Below are 16179 nucleotides of genomic sequence, written 5' to 3' on the forward strand. Positions count from 1 at the left end.
GCGGCGTAGCAATTAAACTTTGGCCACGTTACTTATCGATGTCGTAGCCGTCGGGTCTCGCTGATTTCGGCCAGTTTCGAACAACCAACTAGACTCGAACCACGCGAAATGTAAGGTAGGACAACACTTCTGGCCGTTCTTGGTTATGCGCCTTGGCAGGCTTCGCTTCGTAATGATTGAATGATAGCGCTTTAAAATGTACAATGCGAAAGGCGAAGGTTGTGGGATCGTTCCCGACCTGCGGCAACTTGTTTTTTCATCCACTTTCATTCCCAATAACTTATCGTTTCTTTATTTCATTTATTAAGCACAAGTAATTTCCCCTATGTTGTTCTTGGTGTCTGTATTTGTTGCTTTCTTGTGATATGACTAATGAAAATCGAGCCCTTCGGTTAACCCCCTTTCTTCTCGTTTATTACATAACGAGGGTCTCGAATCCGGCAACATCTATGCCTTCAGGTAGCATCTGTGGGTTTATTGACCGGTTGTCTTTACCCAAAAAGACCACGTTCTCGTGATGCCTACGGCAGAAAGGATGTTCCACATCCGCCGCCAAGGTCTGTGAGTGGCGGCGCTGGCTAACACTTCCAGAGTTCTACTAGGAAACATAAATACCCAGGAAAGTGGACGGGGAAACAGCGCCGCTGTAGCTCAATTGGTAGAGCATCGCACGCGAAATGCGAAGGTTGGATATGGCTACTTCTCGTCGGTCAAGCTGGTGCAGGACAAAGCTGGTCCACACTACGCAGCGCGGCCAGGCTGGAGCATATGAGCGCGAGCACGCACTCAAGCCCTGACGGGCAGAAAGCAAACGCTGCTCGTGCGTACTACGGTTGCATGTAGCTGCATGCTGTCTGCTACGTAGCGTAGATTCCGCGGCCGCCGCGGGGTGTCGCGACGAGTCCACTGGCTGAGCACACTGCGGCTCCCTGAGGACAAACTGCCTTTGGCTACCTTTGGCGTGTCGTAGGCGCCAAAATCGGAAGTAGAGAGAGAGAGAGTGAGAGAGAGGGCTCTTTACTGGAAAAACAGGGAATTTTGCCGGGGCGTATATAACCGCTGGCATGCTACTCTGTATAGGGATGGGGAATGGGATTAAAAGATTCCAGAAAAGAGTGGGAGAAAAAGAGAATAAAAATAAATATGAAATGTCCGAGTGGACCTGGTACTAATATTTACAGGTGACATGGCGGGTAAATTTAGGCTTTTGTATCATGACGTTCAGTAGGCGGAGCGTTGTGTGCATGCATTGAAGAAGGAACGGGAGCACATCGAACGGGATCATAAGTGACCTTTGATTGCCTTCTTCGGAACGTATTCCAGCACTTCTTGCGAATCCCGGCCACGGCGGCCCCATTTTGATGGGCAGTTCGGACGCAGTTTTCGATTACGATAAAAAGTGGATCAGGGCCACTTAATTAACTATACATTTAAGGTTTAGTTTCAATTACGGAAAATTCCTTTTTTTGTGATACCATGATGACCCTTTAAAACCATTTTGTGAACTAGAATAGGAAATTTGTATAACGCCTGTTCATTTTGTGAGAAATGTAATGTGGTTGGGTAGTAGTAGAATTATGCCGATATCACATCCTTGGGTTTCTTGGTTCAAACAAACTAATGCCAGCATTTATAAAAAAAGAAGCTTTATTTAGTATTGATCTCGGGGGTTTCAGTGTGGTAAGAGTTGTTACATACATTACCCGATTTCTAGATCACAGTAAGTTGACCATACAGCATTTCTAACGGATTTCAAGTTATTACTAGTAGAACTTTCAGCAGGATACATACATACATACATACATACATACATACATACATACATACATACATACATACATACATACATACATACATACATACATACATACATACATACTAGATTTAGCTGCACGTTAAAGAACCCCAGGTGGTCGAAATTTCCGGAGTCCTCCACTACGGCGTGCCTCATAATCAGAAAGTGGTTTTGGCACGTTAAACCCTATAATTTTTACATACATACATACATACATACATACATACATACATACATACATACATACATACATACATACATACATACTCCTAATCAATCTTCTGCAAACTATAAAAGTAGACATATAAGCGATGCCTCAATTTACCGCCGTGTAAAGCAGTTGTCACGTACGATTATTGGGCCGATTTTATATTCCCTCACTAAATTATTCAATCAGAAGTAGCGACGAACGGCGTGTTTACGAAGGGCAGGGACGTAATCAACGCGACCTGATGACTCGCGCTTGCTGGGAATATCCTCTTTCGACGGGAACAATTGCCGAGTCCCAGTCACTAAAGGAGTTCCACGGGTTACCCATGGTCCTTTCAGGCAGGATGCACACAACTATCAGTGTAGCGCGCGTGCGGCCTCGGACATATATGCGTTCACACATGGCATTGCGTGCAACTCGCTGCCATTGACTTTATTCATGCTTTGTTCAGGCGAGTGAAATTATGTGTAGTTTCGCGCATAATTTAGTCCAACATGATTGAATTAGCATGAACGAAAAAGTATGCATGGAACCTTAACTCGATGAAAAAAAAGAAAAGGAGAATCTGCGTTGTCTACGCTGTATATGCACTGTGCTTAACAATCGGTACGTTAAAAGTAAACAGAGCCGTAAATCACTCGTATTGCAAAGCAATAATGATACTGAAATTGCGGAATGCAAAATTTTCATTAAGATGAAGTTGAATAAAACAATATACATTCCAATCCTTTCAGGTGAAAAATATGCTCGTACGTGAGGCGTTACCCTTGCGTGTCAATAAAGCTAGAAGAGCTTTTCTCGGCGATGTATTACGGAATTCTGAAAGACAATAGGTAAGCGGATTCAAATTTACATTCCCACCAAGTTTATTCTTTCAAGCTCTAGCACTGTAAGTTGCAATGATACTTGGAAATTACAAGAGTTACATGAAATGGCTTATGCGCACAAGAGTTATGCCTTCGCTGTAGATAGAGAAATTTATTTACAACTATTCGGCAAATATAGTACATGCGCTCGTATCACTGAGTAACACACTAGCATAATGAACACAAGTGTGCTCTAGAAAAACTTTTTTAGTGGCCTAGTACAAATAACAAGCGCTATATAGGCGCTTGTTCTTCGCCTCCTCCCGTGTGATTTGTGCTACCTTCTGTGAAAAGCATAATGAGCAGAGGATGCATTTTTTTCTATTTTTTTTTTTACCCTGTTCGCCTATCATCAGCGGAAAAACTTGACATTCAAATCTCTCTCCAGCAAAGACTCTCTTTGCGGCTCCGGCAGTCATGCTGTACCTGTGCGCCAACTGTGCCGACAGACGAACCCTGCAATACATCCTGCTACATTTCAGCAAAACGTGAGAAGTCTGCGCCCAAGGGGTGGCTCGGGCTTTCGACAACCAAACGAAGTTCTCAAGAACCGTTCCTCCGCACCATCGAAAGAGGCATGACGTGAACCCGCGGCTGCATTAACTCCGCGGCGGACCGAGCCAAGCCTGTGCAGGTAAATCTGGATCGCACAGCTGTTTCTTCACTGGGCCGTTGTCTAGTTTCAATTACCCTCCGCTCCGCCGCATCCGGCTTTGCAGCGTTGATCTTCATGCGGGAGCGAGTGATTGCGATAGTGCAGACCGAGACCCTGCGCTTCTCTTCTGTATGAGCATAATTTTTGTAGGAAACTCTCTGTGTATGACCAACGTAAACCGGATGGCCGAAGTTTCGGACGCCGTTTGATGTCTCTCTCGACTGTTTGAACATATCGCGCACGACGTTGCAGAAATGGCGGCCGCGAACAAAGTACCGGCATTCGATCAGTTGGTCGCCCATCTGCCACTTTCGTTGGCGATATGATTTCGCAGCTTCAGGAATGCCGTACGGCAGCCGATAAGATTTTGGTCGACTCGGCACCAAACGGCAACTTGAACCGTGCTGGTTAGGCCTAGCTGCATCGTACGGCCGTGACAAGAATCCGCTGCCAGCAGGCCGTCGTGGCAAGGAGCTCGTCAGTATCTTCGGACCAGTAAACCGCCTCGGACGCGAGATCGCGGGCTTTAGACTGGCGTTCAGATGCCGAGATCGGGCCTGCGGGCGACATGCCGGCAACTATACCGCGAACGCGCTTTTGTTTGTTTTATGCGCTTAATGGGACGGAAGGGCGAAAGCTCGCGTGTAGGCAGAAAGCTATAAGCTGCATTCGCGCATCACAGCCTACATGATCTGACAGCATTGTACAGTCAAAGGTCGTGCGCCCGTGTCTGCACTTCGCGATTGTACTCGACGCACATCAAACTGCGAGACGAGCGAAAGCGAAACGCCTCCGCGGTCTCGATCATCGCGGTGTTTTAAATAGATGGTATATCAGTGAAGCACAGCACAAATCTTTCGTACGGCTGGCTGCTGGAAAAAGGAACAAAATTATTTCACTGCTTAAGTTCATTGCCCGATTATTTGGACATTACATTTTTTTTTAGGGAAATCCAGAAAATTGGTTGGCGACTGCGTTTACCATGTAGTTTGACACTCATTACGCTAATTTTCGCATCCAGAGATGAAAGTTTCGACACAAAGATGAACCAGCCATGTGATGTACGTTATTATGTAGCACGAAGCCTAGAAGCCTGGCAGAGCTGTAGCAGCTGCGGTACGGCCCTCTCTGTCCCTCTCAATGAGCTACGTAAATTTGGGAGAGGGACCTGTGTACCACCCGTGAATGCTAAATTATTTTACTGAGTGTTAAATTTGGTGATGAATATTTCGGAACGGAAGCGTTCTTGCAGAATCAAACAAAGCGAAGTTGTCTATGAACTGATCACTCCAGTTTTCAATTAAAACATATACCACAATTCGTCACACACATTTTGGATAGTAAAACTTTATTTGTCCAACAGATGTAGGGAAGGCTTTAAGTCTTCCCACCTAGTCGACGGCCAGGAGTCCTTGGACCCTAGCGGCGATTTCGGCCAGTTGGACGGTCTTCAGTTGAATCTCCGGATCGGAGCTGAGTAATAAGGTCTCCCATTGTTCTAAAGACTTTATTCTTCCCTCAGAGGGAGCCTGTGGGCATTCCCACAGAATGTGATTAAGATTAGCCGTGGCTTTACATAGCTTACACTGGCTGGAGTACTGACCCGGATAGTAGAGGCTGCACGACACCGGGCTTGGAAACGAGTTGGTTTGCAGGCGACGCCAAGTGGAGGCCTGGCTCTTGTTTAAGGATGCATCAGCCGGAGGATATTTAACCCGCCCTAGTCTGTAGTGTTGTGTGATTTCTCTGTAGCACACTAAGCGGTCTCGCCCCGTGAAGCCTTCGGCTAGCCCACCAGCTCGGAATGTAAGTCCTCGAGCTAATTCGTGGGCCGCCTCGTTCCCAGCGAGGGAGGCGTGCGCAGGTGCCCAGATTATTTCAATTTTCCTGCTATCTCTGCAGGTCTGCAGGATTCTGTTCGCCTCGGGAGAAATTCTGCCTCTGGCAAAGTTCATCACCGCAACCTTAGAGTCGCTTACTATAATTTTGGCTGAAGTACTTGCAATTGCAAGTGCTATGGCAGATTCTTCTCCAATCTGAGAGCAATCCGTTGGAACTGTGCCACTGGCTATCAGTCTAGTTTCAGCGCTCGCTACAGCTAGGGCCATGCGGCCGTTGCCATAGTCTGCAGCATCAACGTAGAGCACGTCCTTCGAGTTTTTGAAACGCTTTTCAAGAGCCTCAGCCCGTTTCTCTCTGCGTTCCTTGTGATGGATTGAGTGCATGTTTTGAGGTAGTGGTGGGATTATTAGTCGGTTCCGCACGCTTCGCGGCAGGTCGACTTTGATGCCTTCCTGCCCCTCATAGTTTATGCCTAGCCTAGCTAGGATTTTCCTGCCCGTAGGGCTTCCCGCAAGTCTCTCATACTGCGAGATCCTCACTGCTTCAATAATCTCAAGAGTGTTGTGGAGCCCTAGAGCTAAAAGCTTTTCATTTGCAGTGCGGATGGGAAGCCCCAGCGCCTGTTTGATACTTTTACGTATGATGCCCTCAATCTTCTTCTTCTCGAATGACCTAAAATTGAGGAAGGGAGCAACATAAGCTATTCTACCTATCACAAAGGCCTGGACTAGCCTAACTAGATTCGCTTCTCTCATCCCGGACCGCCTGTTGGCGATCCTGCGGATCAGCCTCATGGTCACACACAAAAAATTTTTTGATGGCCAGCTCTACTTGTTCGCAATAACTGCCTGCCACAACATGTAAGCGACCTGTGCGGGCAAATATTTGCGTAGCTGGCATTAGATTTCTCAAAATTGCTGGTGCTTGAACTTTAGAGGACTTTACGGGAAGTTTGCAATCGCTTTCATTAATCAAAATCGATTTTTATTTTCCTCAAGGAAAGATGGACGCCAGACAAAAAGCTGCTCATTGAGCAGCTTGACGAGGCCTGGGGCCCTGTACACCGGCAGCGGCAACAGAGGCAAAACAGCAGCGTATGTCGTACACAATGCTGCTCCGAAATTCCAATTTAGTGCTCCAAAACGTATTTTGGCTGCTATAAAAGCTGCTCCGAAATGGGGTAGGCCAGTGGAATCACTGGGCTCGTATCTTCACAATAACCGAGAACTGGAGTACGCTACATTTATAGGCCCAAGGGCGAATGGGCCAAATCGGGCCGGAACAGGTACGGGTGAAGCTTGAAGACACCGGGCCTGGCTCGGGGGGGGGGGGGCAGCGCATGACACTTTCGGGCTCGGACCGTATCAACTTCGTCGCCCGAGCCACATCTCTGCCTGCGACTTCGCTTTTACCCAATTTATGGTAGGAGTCGGTAAAACTGCACGCTCTAGTTTTTTCGGCAACGCATATACAAGCCGGCGCTTTGAACGCTACGGCGTTCGCATGGGTGTACCGCTGTAGCTAAACGACGTGCCCAACTTGATTTCTTCGAGCTCTCAGAAAAGTAACAAAAGGTAACTCGCCTTTTGAGCTCCAATCCATACTGCCCACTTACTGCAAACATTGCGCTTGCCGTTTTCTGCTCATTCGCCCAATTGCGCGGTAAACGTATAAATTGGTTAACCTGTAAGCTTCGACCTCTCAGGTTAGACAACTAACATATCGCATACTTCGCGCCTATTGGTAAGCGTCGTTCAAGTCTTCAGATGCCTGCAATATATACAGCGTTCCACCGTTTCACGCTCGACTGGAGTTCTCCAATTCTCGCAATCCGGAGGTATGTGACCAGTAGGCCTAGACTTAGCTTCATGACATATAAACGGTATCCAACAGATATGTTGCTGCGAGAAGCCCCACCACGCCTGACCATTCATAGAACAAGGCTAGCATTTAGAACATCCAAAACTGCATAGGTGACAGGACAGTCAAGCATGGTACAGCAAACCATGTAAGGATTTCGAGCGTTTAATAGCGGCAAGGGAAAAACCGGATCCACTGCACGAGTGAGTCGCCACGTATGATGCATGGCACCCATCGAGTGCAATCGTTCGTTGTTTATAATCACGAGTCAATTTAAAAGCGCTCGGCACACACGGTAGCGCAAAGCGACACCGCTGAGCTAGCAAACGGTAAAACGGCACATTGAAGGCTGCCCCGGACGCAGAGCCATTCGTAGCAGCTTGAAACGCGCGTGCAAGACTGATGCTGACAGGGCAGGATCAATGCAAACAATGCCTTGTAAAAGAATGCGGAGAATTAAATGCCGCTAACGTGAAACCCGTTCACCCTTTGCGATAATAGAACGATACGTTACTACTTGAGGACTAGCTGCTCTTCTTTCAGCGCGTCACGTGTGTTAACAAGGCCACACAGCGATATAACGCGGAGATATTGCAGCCGAAACGCTAATAAAGCAAAAAGAAAATACGTAGCAAAAGTCACAACAAGGGAACGCCCGTCATTCGCCCAATCTCTGAACAACCGGGAAACGTAGTTCAGCGCAAAGTATAAACTCAAAGTTAGCGTTAAGAGAGTCCTGAGTGCTCACCGAGGCGTCCATTCAGTCGTGCATGCATTTCGCGTAAGGCATCATTTCAGCGGTAACATTGCAAGAAAACGCTTTCATGAACAAAGGGAAATTTTGAGTTGCCTGGTTACAGACCGAGGACTCTTTTCTCACAAAATCGTGGGCCCAGCAAGTGCCGTGGCAGAAGGTGGCGAAGAAGACCTGTTCGGGACTGTATTCGGGCAGTCCTTTTAGCCTTAAGTCCGAGGTCTCGTTCCTGAACCGCAAGTACGCCGTGTAAGCGACATCCAACGCGAGCAGTGCTGGAAACGTTTGTGCCCCTAGAGCTCTCGGGCATGACGATGCCTCCCAGAATGCCCGCGTGCTCGGCTTGTCAGACAACTGCATTGTGGTGCCCCCGTCGAAGAGGTGCACCATCGTGTTCAGGGCGTTGAAGATGCCCTCGGCGTATAGGTAGCCGAGTCCCGCGTACATCATGGCGCTTGTGGCTCCTTTGTAGTAGAACGGGGGCCGCAGGGCCGCCACCGAAATAAAAATGGCGTTGCGCACAGGATTGTACGCGGTCAAGTGCGACGAGCCCGCCGCGTAGGTTTCCGCGAAGGCCACGTAATACTGAGTGTCCCAGCTGAGCTCTGCGGAATTCCGGGCCTGCCGTTGCAAGCGGCTCCATCGCCATTCACCGAAAAAGCCGTCCTGGCCGCGGTAAGGTTCCCCAAAGTACTGTTCAAAGCCGCCCGGTCTTCCGAAGTCGTCCTCCGGCCAGATGACAGTGGACATGCCCTCGAGGACCGCGGAGAGCGCTTCTCTCGTCTCAGCGCTGTGCTTGAAATAGGACCGCAGTTTCTCGAGAGCGATGGCGCGAATGTTCTCTAGTTGGTTCGCGATGGCAAGGTGTTCGTGCGTCGACATCAGCGCTTTGCTGATGGATGCCAGGAGGGCGTTGTACGTCGTGTCGACATGGGCGAAACAGATGGTTTGTTGGTAGCGCTTGCCTTGTGGATGGTCACTTGCAGACTGGAAGAGCCTGTCGCTCGTCGCGGCTCCGACAAACTGCAAGAACCACCAGATCGTGTGAAAGAAAATGTCCTGAGCACTGTTCGCCTCTGTGATAAAGTCCATGGCATTGAGGAGGTCGTCGCTCGTCGTCAAAATAAGGTCGCCTGTTGTCACAGTCCCGTTACCGCCGAAAACGGATTGAAGTGTGCGCATCCACACCTCGGCGTCCAGATTGCGGACCCGCTTCGGAAGGCCTCGGATTTCCAAGAGTCTGGGCTGCATGAAAGGGTTGTCGAAGACTTCGGAAAGTTTGTTAAGCACTACCGTCTGCACGTGGGCACTTCTGCCGACCAGGAAGGACGCGAAGGACGGCGAAGGAGGTCGGTACTTGAATACGGTTTCGTTGAAGTAGCTCAGGTAGGCGGGATAGGCTTCGTAGTCCGTCAAGGTCACGTGTACAGTTCTCCAGATGGACGCTAGCGCGCTCGGAGTGAAAACGATGGCGCGACGCGCAAGCTGTAGACGAGCGGACGCCACAGCCGGAACCATCCGTGCTCGGAACCACAGCGGCAGAGCCCACGAGACGGAGAGCTCGAGAAGCAGCTGCAACGGCCGGCCGTAGTCGACGATCTGCCCTTGGCGATCGTCACCGGCCGTCGGCCAAGCGAAGCTGCTGCCGTCTACAAAGTCGATGAGACGAGTCACGGCACCCTGTCCTCCGCCGTCGGTCCTCACCATGCACTTGCGCATCATGCTCAGCGGCCGATTGACTACGGCCTGCCGGTCGAAGTCGCCGATGCTCATCTTCTCGACCGTCTCTACCCAGGAGAACAGAGCGTCGGCTGTGACGGCTGTGCTGATGCCCCGAGTGTTTGCCTTCCAGCCGGAGCAGACGAAGTCACCAAAGCCCGTGCATGGTGGCGGACGGCGGCCCTTGAGGCCGAGGATGTTGGCGTGGTCGATGCAATCCGGCGTGCCGCAGAGCAACTCGTCATCTTTGGTTCTGCCTCCTCGTAGAACATTGAACAGCACCACCAGCGCGATGGTCGTGAGGACCACCACTGCCATCGTCAAGGCTGGATGGCGCAACCACGGCGCTTCTTTTCCATTTTCCTTCTGACGGGATAACGGCAGCAAATCTTCTAGCCGAGACTGCTGCTGTTGGTGGTGGAGAGAAGGAGCGTCAAATATTAGGCAACAATCTTTAAGTTACTCGAACAATAAAAAATCCGATGAAGTAAAAGCCCGGAGGGCAGGCGGGCCCGTTTGCGTGTTACCATCAGAGTGGATATGTAACCGAAGAAGTTACTTTCTTGGCTCGAAGTTGCGGCCGCTTGCAATTAGCTATTTCCAGTAGATCAGGCGCAACAACAGTGGAACTGCTTTACTGAGCACAGGTACAGCCCACAGAACACAGTGCTCCTCAATGTTATCAATACCTAAGCAACGCCGTCTGCGGCGACCTAGTGATTAGAAGTGCTGCTTCTTTTTGTCTACCTCGACGGAGATTGTCACGCTCCACTTATTCGGCCTATCGGACAGCACCATTCACACTCACTACACGTTTTATGCGCTTGCCTTAGCTGGCACAGTCTCTAACCATGCTCGGAAGGGTAATCTGAATCCGACTGCTTGCCTCCTTCCCAATGTCATGAATAACGAATCGTGAATAACGAAATAACGAACGTTCGTTATGCACTCACTCGATCGCCAAATGATCCGGTGGTCTACATCCACCGTTAGCACAAAACACCACTGACATATACTTCTGCTGACAAGGACGGCTCAGACATAACAACCTGCAAATCAAAACAAAGGAGGGAGAAGGATTCCAGTATCGCAAATCTGCGAATTTTCGTGCTAGCGTGTTTTGGGTCTCAGCGTATAAAGCAAGATGCAGGACACGGGTTCGTGTTCGGCCATGTATGTTTCTTGTTCTGTGTCCTTTGTCCTGTTGCGCTGGTTACCATGCCTGAGCCTTTCAAGATGCATCAAAGTAGCCCGTCTACGCTTATTAATTAATCACCGCAATGATATTTCGCGTTCTCTATCAGCGCCCATTGCAACCTACGTTTCCGCAAACCGGTGCCCACGCGTGGGGCTGCTGCTATAGTTCCGGGCGTGTCCTCCTCGTACTGCCAGAAGCCACGGTATAGCTGTCAAAGTGCTGGATGCTTCCGGTGCATTAAAACCTAGAATCGGTACCACCAAGGAAATGACCGAGGGGTTCGTGCTGACCCTCGCGATGCTGACCGACCAATATGAATGAGGGGCGTCCGCCGACGTCGACGCCGCCTTCAGCCTCGGGGACATGGGATCTCATGCTTGGGTTGGCCTCGCACAGGTCCGCGCGCAGAGCTGCTCGAGATTGTTTATTTATTTACTTACTTATTAGTACTTCAAAGGCCCCATTGAAGGGATATTACATGAGGGGGTGGAATTTCAGCAGTACATTCCTTCTATGGATGATCTGAATGACGATGAGTCGATCTGATCAACGATGGCGTTTGGCAGGTCATTCCAGTCCCTTGCCGTATGGACGAAAAATGATGACAGATGCGCAGAAGTGCGGGCAGGGGGAGCGTAGACGGCCTTCCCGTGGTTTGTGCGATTGGAAATGCGATGGGCGGGGCTGATAATGGACTTCGGAGATGGATGTTAAAAGAATTTATGAAACAGACACAGTCGGGAAATTTTTCGGCGGTTCGCTAAAGTTGTGAGATGAGCATTACGTTTTAGTTCAGTTACACTTAAATGAAAGGAATAGGCGGAGAAAATGAAACGAGCTGAGCGATTTTGTACAGATTCAAGAGTAATAGAAAGGTTATTTTGATGAGGGTCCCAGATCGCGCATGAATATTCTAATTTGGGACGGATCAGTAAGCAACGGATTTCACCGATGGGGGTGCTAGTCGCAGGGTTTCTCGAAAGTAACCAAGGACGCGATTTGCCATGTTAGTAATCTGTGATATATGAAAAGACCAATTTATATCAGGCGTCAAATGGATGCCTATATACTTGTAAGTTGATACTGAAGCGATCGTTGTGTCGGCAGCGGCAGGCGGCGGGGGCCCGGCGTCCGGAGGGCGCGCGGCGAGCGCCCGACGACGCCGACGCGAGGGAGGGAGGCGCAGAGACGACCGCACTTGAGCAAACGACACAAAGGACTGGGCCGGCAAGCGGCCGTTTAATGCACGAAGAGTTGCCTGCCAGATGTCACGACCTCATTGGTCGAAGATGAACACATGACCGAAGAGGGGGTGCGCCATCTAGCCAAACTAGACCACAACATGATTGAATAGTTAACAGGAGATCTCTCAGAGGGAGACACTATTGGCGGCGAGGAGTTACGGAGTCGCCATCTATCGGAAGCGCCTCGCTGGCGTAGTATGAGGGATCACGTGGCGCGCTCCTCATAGGTTTTGCTGTCAGCGCTCACTGAAAACACCACGCGCGAGCTCTCCCGGACATTTCTGTAAGTACTTTCGAAACGAGAGAAGTTTCTTACTGTCTAAATAATAATCTTGGGCAAACTGAAAGCACACAATCGTTTACAGACGCTATCTCTTTACCGAATACGTACAGTGAACGCCACTGCGCGCGGTCGCCGCGATGGAGTCTCCCGAACCGGCTTGCGTGAAAGGTAGGTAAACGCTCAGAGCAAACTATCTGAAATATGTTCTTATAGTGTTTGTATAACTAAATGGAGCGTAATAGAATGAAGCCTCAATGAAGCGATCGCGCAGATTCGCAGCGACCGACTGCGCGTCTGCATGCTTGTCCGCGCACTGTTTCGCTTTCTCCGCGCGCGCGTTTTCGCACCGTGCCATGAGCTTTAGGCCGCAGAATATGAGCATTTGACAGTATACAAGCAACCATTGTTGCGTGGGCGCTATCAGAGCTGTTCAAAAATAATTTCATCGTAGAGACTTCGACGCCTACGGGGACTGTGATGTGCCGTCGTGACGATTCAATCTTTTTTTTCTTCTAAATTCTTTGACCTTTCAATACTATTTCTCGAGTTGCGTCGCACTGTATGTTTATCGGTGTTCTCAGCGTGCAATTCCCCGCTGCTCCTTTTTTTGTAATCCAGTGCATTAATTCATAACACAAATATGACAATATGCATGCTTTTTTTAAATGTGCTTCTTACCGCTGCCTTTCTACTCCACTGAACTTGCCAGTTTCTATAGCATCGACAGGTTCACAGACCAAACCGTCATGACATTAGTCGGGCAGCGGACTCGGGCGAGCGTCTCAGTGAGCGTTTTCAGAACATCGCAGACCGGGCGCCGTAGCAGAAATCTTCCTCGCGTCTGTGCTTGCTGCATACCCGAGTTGTAGCCGATGACTGTTTGCCGGTTTTATGTTTCGCGAGCCAAGCTTCACACAGCTTCTTGTCCTGCGGCTACGTGTGGATAAGGCTGACACCTATGGCTGACACCGTGCTCCGTTGCGTGCGTCCGGCATTGCGGCACCGAGCAGTAGCCTACCATGTTGTGCGCCTTCAAAGGCAGCCACTACCTATTGCAGTGCTTTCAAGCGTTGTAAAGGAGACCCTCGAAGCAGGAAAATCTCGCCACTGAATGAGGACCGCAGCGCACGAGGGAATTTAAACTCTCGTTTTCAGCTCGCTTCAGCGCGCCCGAAGCAGCCGACGCGGCCGCTATGTCCACGTGATCCCTCCTAGCACGTCACGCCGACGGTGGCGCCAGCTTTTCCAGTGGTGGAGCTCGAGGCCAATACGACATTTATTGTATGTATGTAGTAAGAGGCGATTGGAGGATTGGCGGAAGAAAAGTAGGGAAACGACAAAAGACTGAGACGTACGAAAGCACAGTTCGCAATAGGGGATCAGGAAATTTGGGCGTGCACATGGCAGTTCATAGTGTTTTTTTTTTTTCATTGTTTAACCTATACATTAGGCAGTATAATAGCAAGAACTGGGTGGCGCAACCCACCGCCACGTTCCAAAGTGGACATTCATAACATCCATCCACCCACCCACCAACCCGTCCGTCCGTCCGTCCGTCCGTCCGTCCGTCCGTCCGTCCGTCCGTCCGTCCGTCCGTCCGTCCGTCCGTCCGTCCGTCCATCCATCCATCCATCCATCCATCCATCCATCCATCCATCCGTGTGGGTAACGCGGGCGGATGTTATGTGGGGAATCGTGACGCGGTTTCGGATATTTATCAGAAAACAAAAACAAAACGAGGACATCTATAAGATGTGAATGCGAAAGCATTTACGTCCATTTGAAGCGCGCAGGTGACGTGGAGTCGCAGCCAATGGGACTTCAGGTGCCGCTTCGCTGCTAGAGACGCGGGTTTTTCGCTCAATGGCCATTCGATGCATTCGCATGAAAAAAAAAAGAACCTGTTGGTTTCTAGTGCTGTTTCCGCCCTTTCCTTTTTCCTTTCGTCCGTTGTCCCTTTGCGCTTATATCGAGACGCTTTATGAAGGCAATGATTTCGAATGGGGGCTCATCCACGAAGTACATATCTATACCTCCACAGTGATCGCCGTGGTTTCGCCAAGATGTCGTCACACTACTGCTTAGACTTGACAAGATAGTTTTAAAGCAGCGCTAAAACAGCGCTAAACAGAAAAGTAGCGAAACTTTCCCTGTTCCTGTTACGGATGTTTGCTATGGACTGCAGGCCGGCACGCGAGAGCCGACAGTGAAGCCTGGCCTTGATCAAGTACTAGTAGTCGGCCGACTTATCGAGACACGCGAAGTTGTACGCACCTGATCGGAGAATCCGGTGGAGGTGTGACTTGGACGCTGTCCGGAAGGGTCGCTTTGTCCGGCACCCGTAGGCAATGACGAAATCGTGCTTTCCAGCTCCTCCCCCGGAACGGACACTCGGCGGCGACCACGCTGTGCCGAAGCGCTAGCGGAGCGGCCCTCCGTCAGTGCCGTCATCGCGCTGTCCACCTGCTCCGCCGTGAAGGACACCCGACGGGCGTGCGCTGCGAAGGGACGGTCCTCCGTCGCTGCGCACACCGCGTCGCATTATGCTTTTCACTCTTCACATAAGTAGTGCGTACTGCAGACCCACGGCCTAGATATCACTCGCCGATCCAGAGCGGAAGAAACACTCTGAACCCTACCCCCCCGCCCACCCCTCAAGAAAACAGTTCGAGCGTAAGTACCTTTTTGCGAACAAAAGGGCAGTTTTTCTTCATTTTCATGCCAAGCAGATAGAAATGTAGTTTCGAAGTATACTATGACAGTCTGAGCTGATTGAGTACTCTCTAGCATACCGTCAAGCTTTGCATTAAGAATAATATCAGCAGGCGACACTCACGTGGTTCCCTTGTCGCAGGCGAATCGCGGTGTTCGAGAGGCACCGGAACGTCGACGACGCAAGCGGACGCGTCCGGTGCCGGCTGGGCGACTTCCTTAGACGCCTTGTCGTGCAGGGAGGACCGTGCGATCGAGGCGCGACTGCTCGAAGCGTAGGTCTTGGTCTTGGCGGCCTCTTCGGAAGCGCGGCCGACGTCCACCGCCACTCTCGACGACGGTTCAGCCACAGGCGGCGCTTCAGACGAGTGCGATGAGGCGACGAGGCCCGTAGCTCCGGCATCCGTCGCAACGGAGCCGCGGCGCTGATGGCCTTGTTGCGCGGCGACGGACGCGTTCGCGAACGGCGTAGGGGCTTGGATGGCGGAACCCTTGGCTCGGTCCTGCGTGTCGCTCGGCCTGGACGAAAGTCCTTCCACGGAGGTGGACCGCTTTCGGTGCTGCCGAAGCGTCCTGACCACTGGCTGGACGGCGGCTCCGGCGTCGTTGGATCGCAAAGCGGCTGCGGCCAGTTCCTGAGCAACGGAGTGCTCGTCGAAGCTACGTCTGTACCGCTGTTGGGGCTGTGCTGCAGCGCTGTCTGTGTGGCGGTCAGCGGCAGAGGGCGGGCCTTTGGACCGCGAGTCATTGCTAGCGCTGCTAGCGGACTTGTGGGGCGGAGCGTCCCTGCGCATGGTCGACTCGAAGAGCACTTAGGGGCAGCGACACGACGGTCTAGCGTTGGCTTCTTCTCGATGGCAGGTGCTGCGCGTGGCCGCACGAGCCGCGCGCGATGATCATGACGATGATGACTTGAAAGCATGGTCACCATGGCGCCTACCCGCAACGGAGGATTGGCAAAGACTCGAGTGGCGCAGGGAAAATACATTTTAAGCTTAAGGAATGAAAAAAAAAGAGAAAATAAGTGTGATTGAATAGAC

The 16179-nt window shown here is 50.7% G+C and overlaps 1 protein-coding gene across 1 annotated transcript; it reads right to left on the reverse strand.

Annotated features, from left to right (window-relative positions):
* Positions 1-6828: 6828 nt before the first annotated feature.
* On the reverse strand, positions 6829-15933 carry LOC142588797 (uncharacterized). The gene is made up of 3 exons (XM_075700617.1): positions 15264-15933; positions 14702-14949; positions 6829-10110 (listed from the first exon to the last, which is right to left on the reverse strand). Exons 1-3 carry the CDS (start codon positions 15931-15933, stop codon positions 7990-7992), a joined length of 3039 nt encoding a protein of 1012 aa, XP_075556732.1. The 3' UTR covers positions 6829-7989.
* Positions 15934-16179: the final 246 nt, after the last annotated feature.

This window comes from Dermacentor variabilis, chromosome 7 (genome assembly GCF_050947875.1).
Source record: "Dermacentor variabilis isolate Ectoservices chromosome 7, ASM5094787v1, whole genome shotgun sequence".
Taxonomy (NCBI): domain Eukaryota; kingdom Metazoa; phylum Arthropoda; class Arachnida; order Ixodida; family Ixodidae; genus Dermacentor; species Dermacentor variabilis.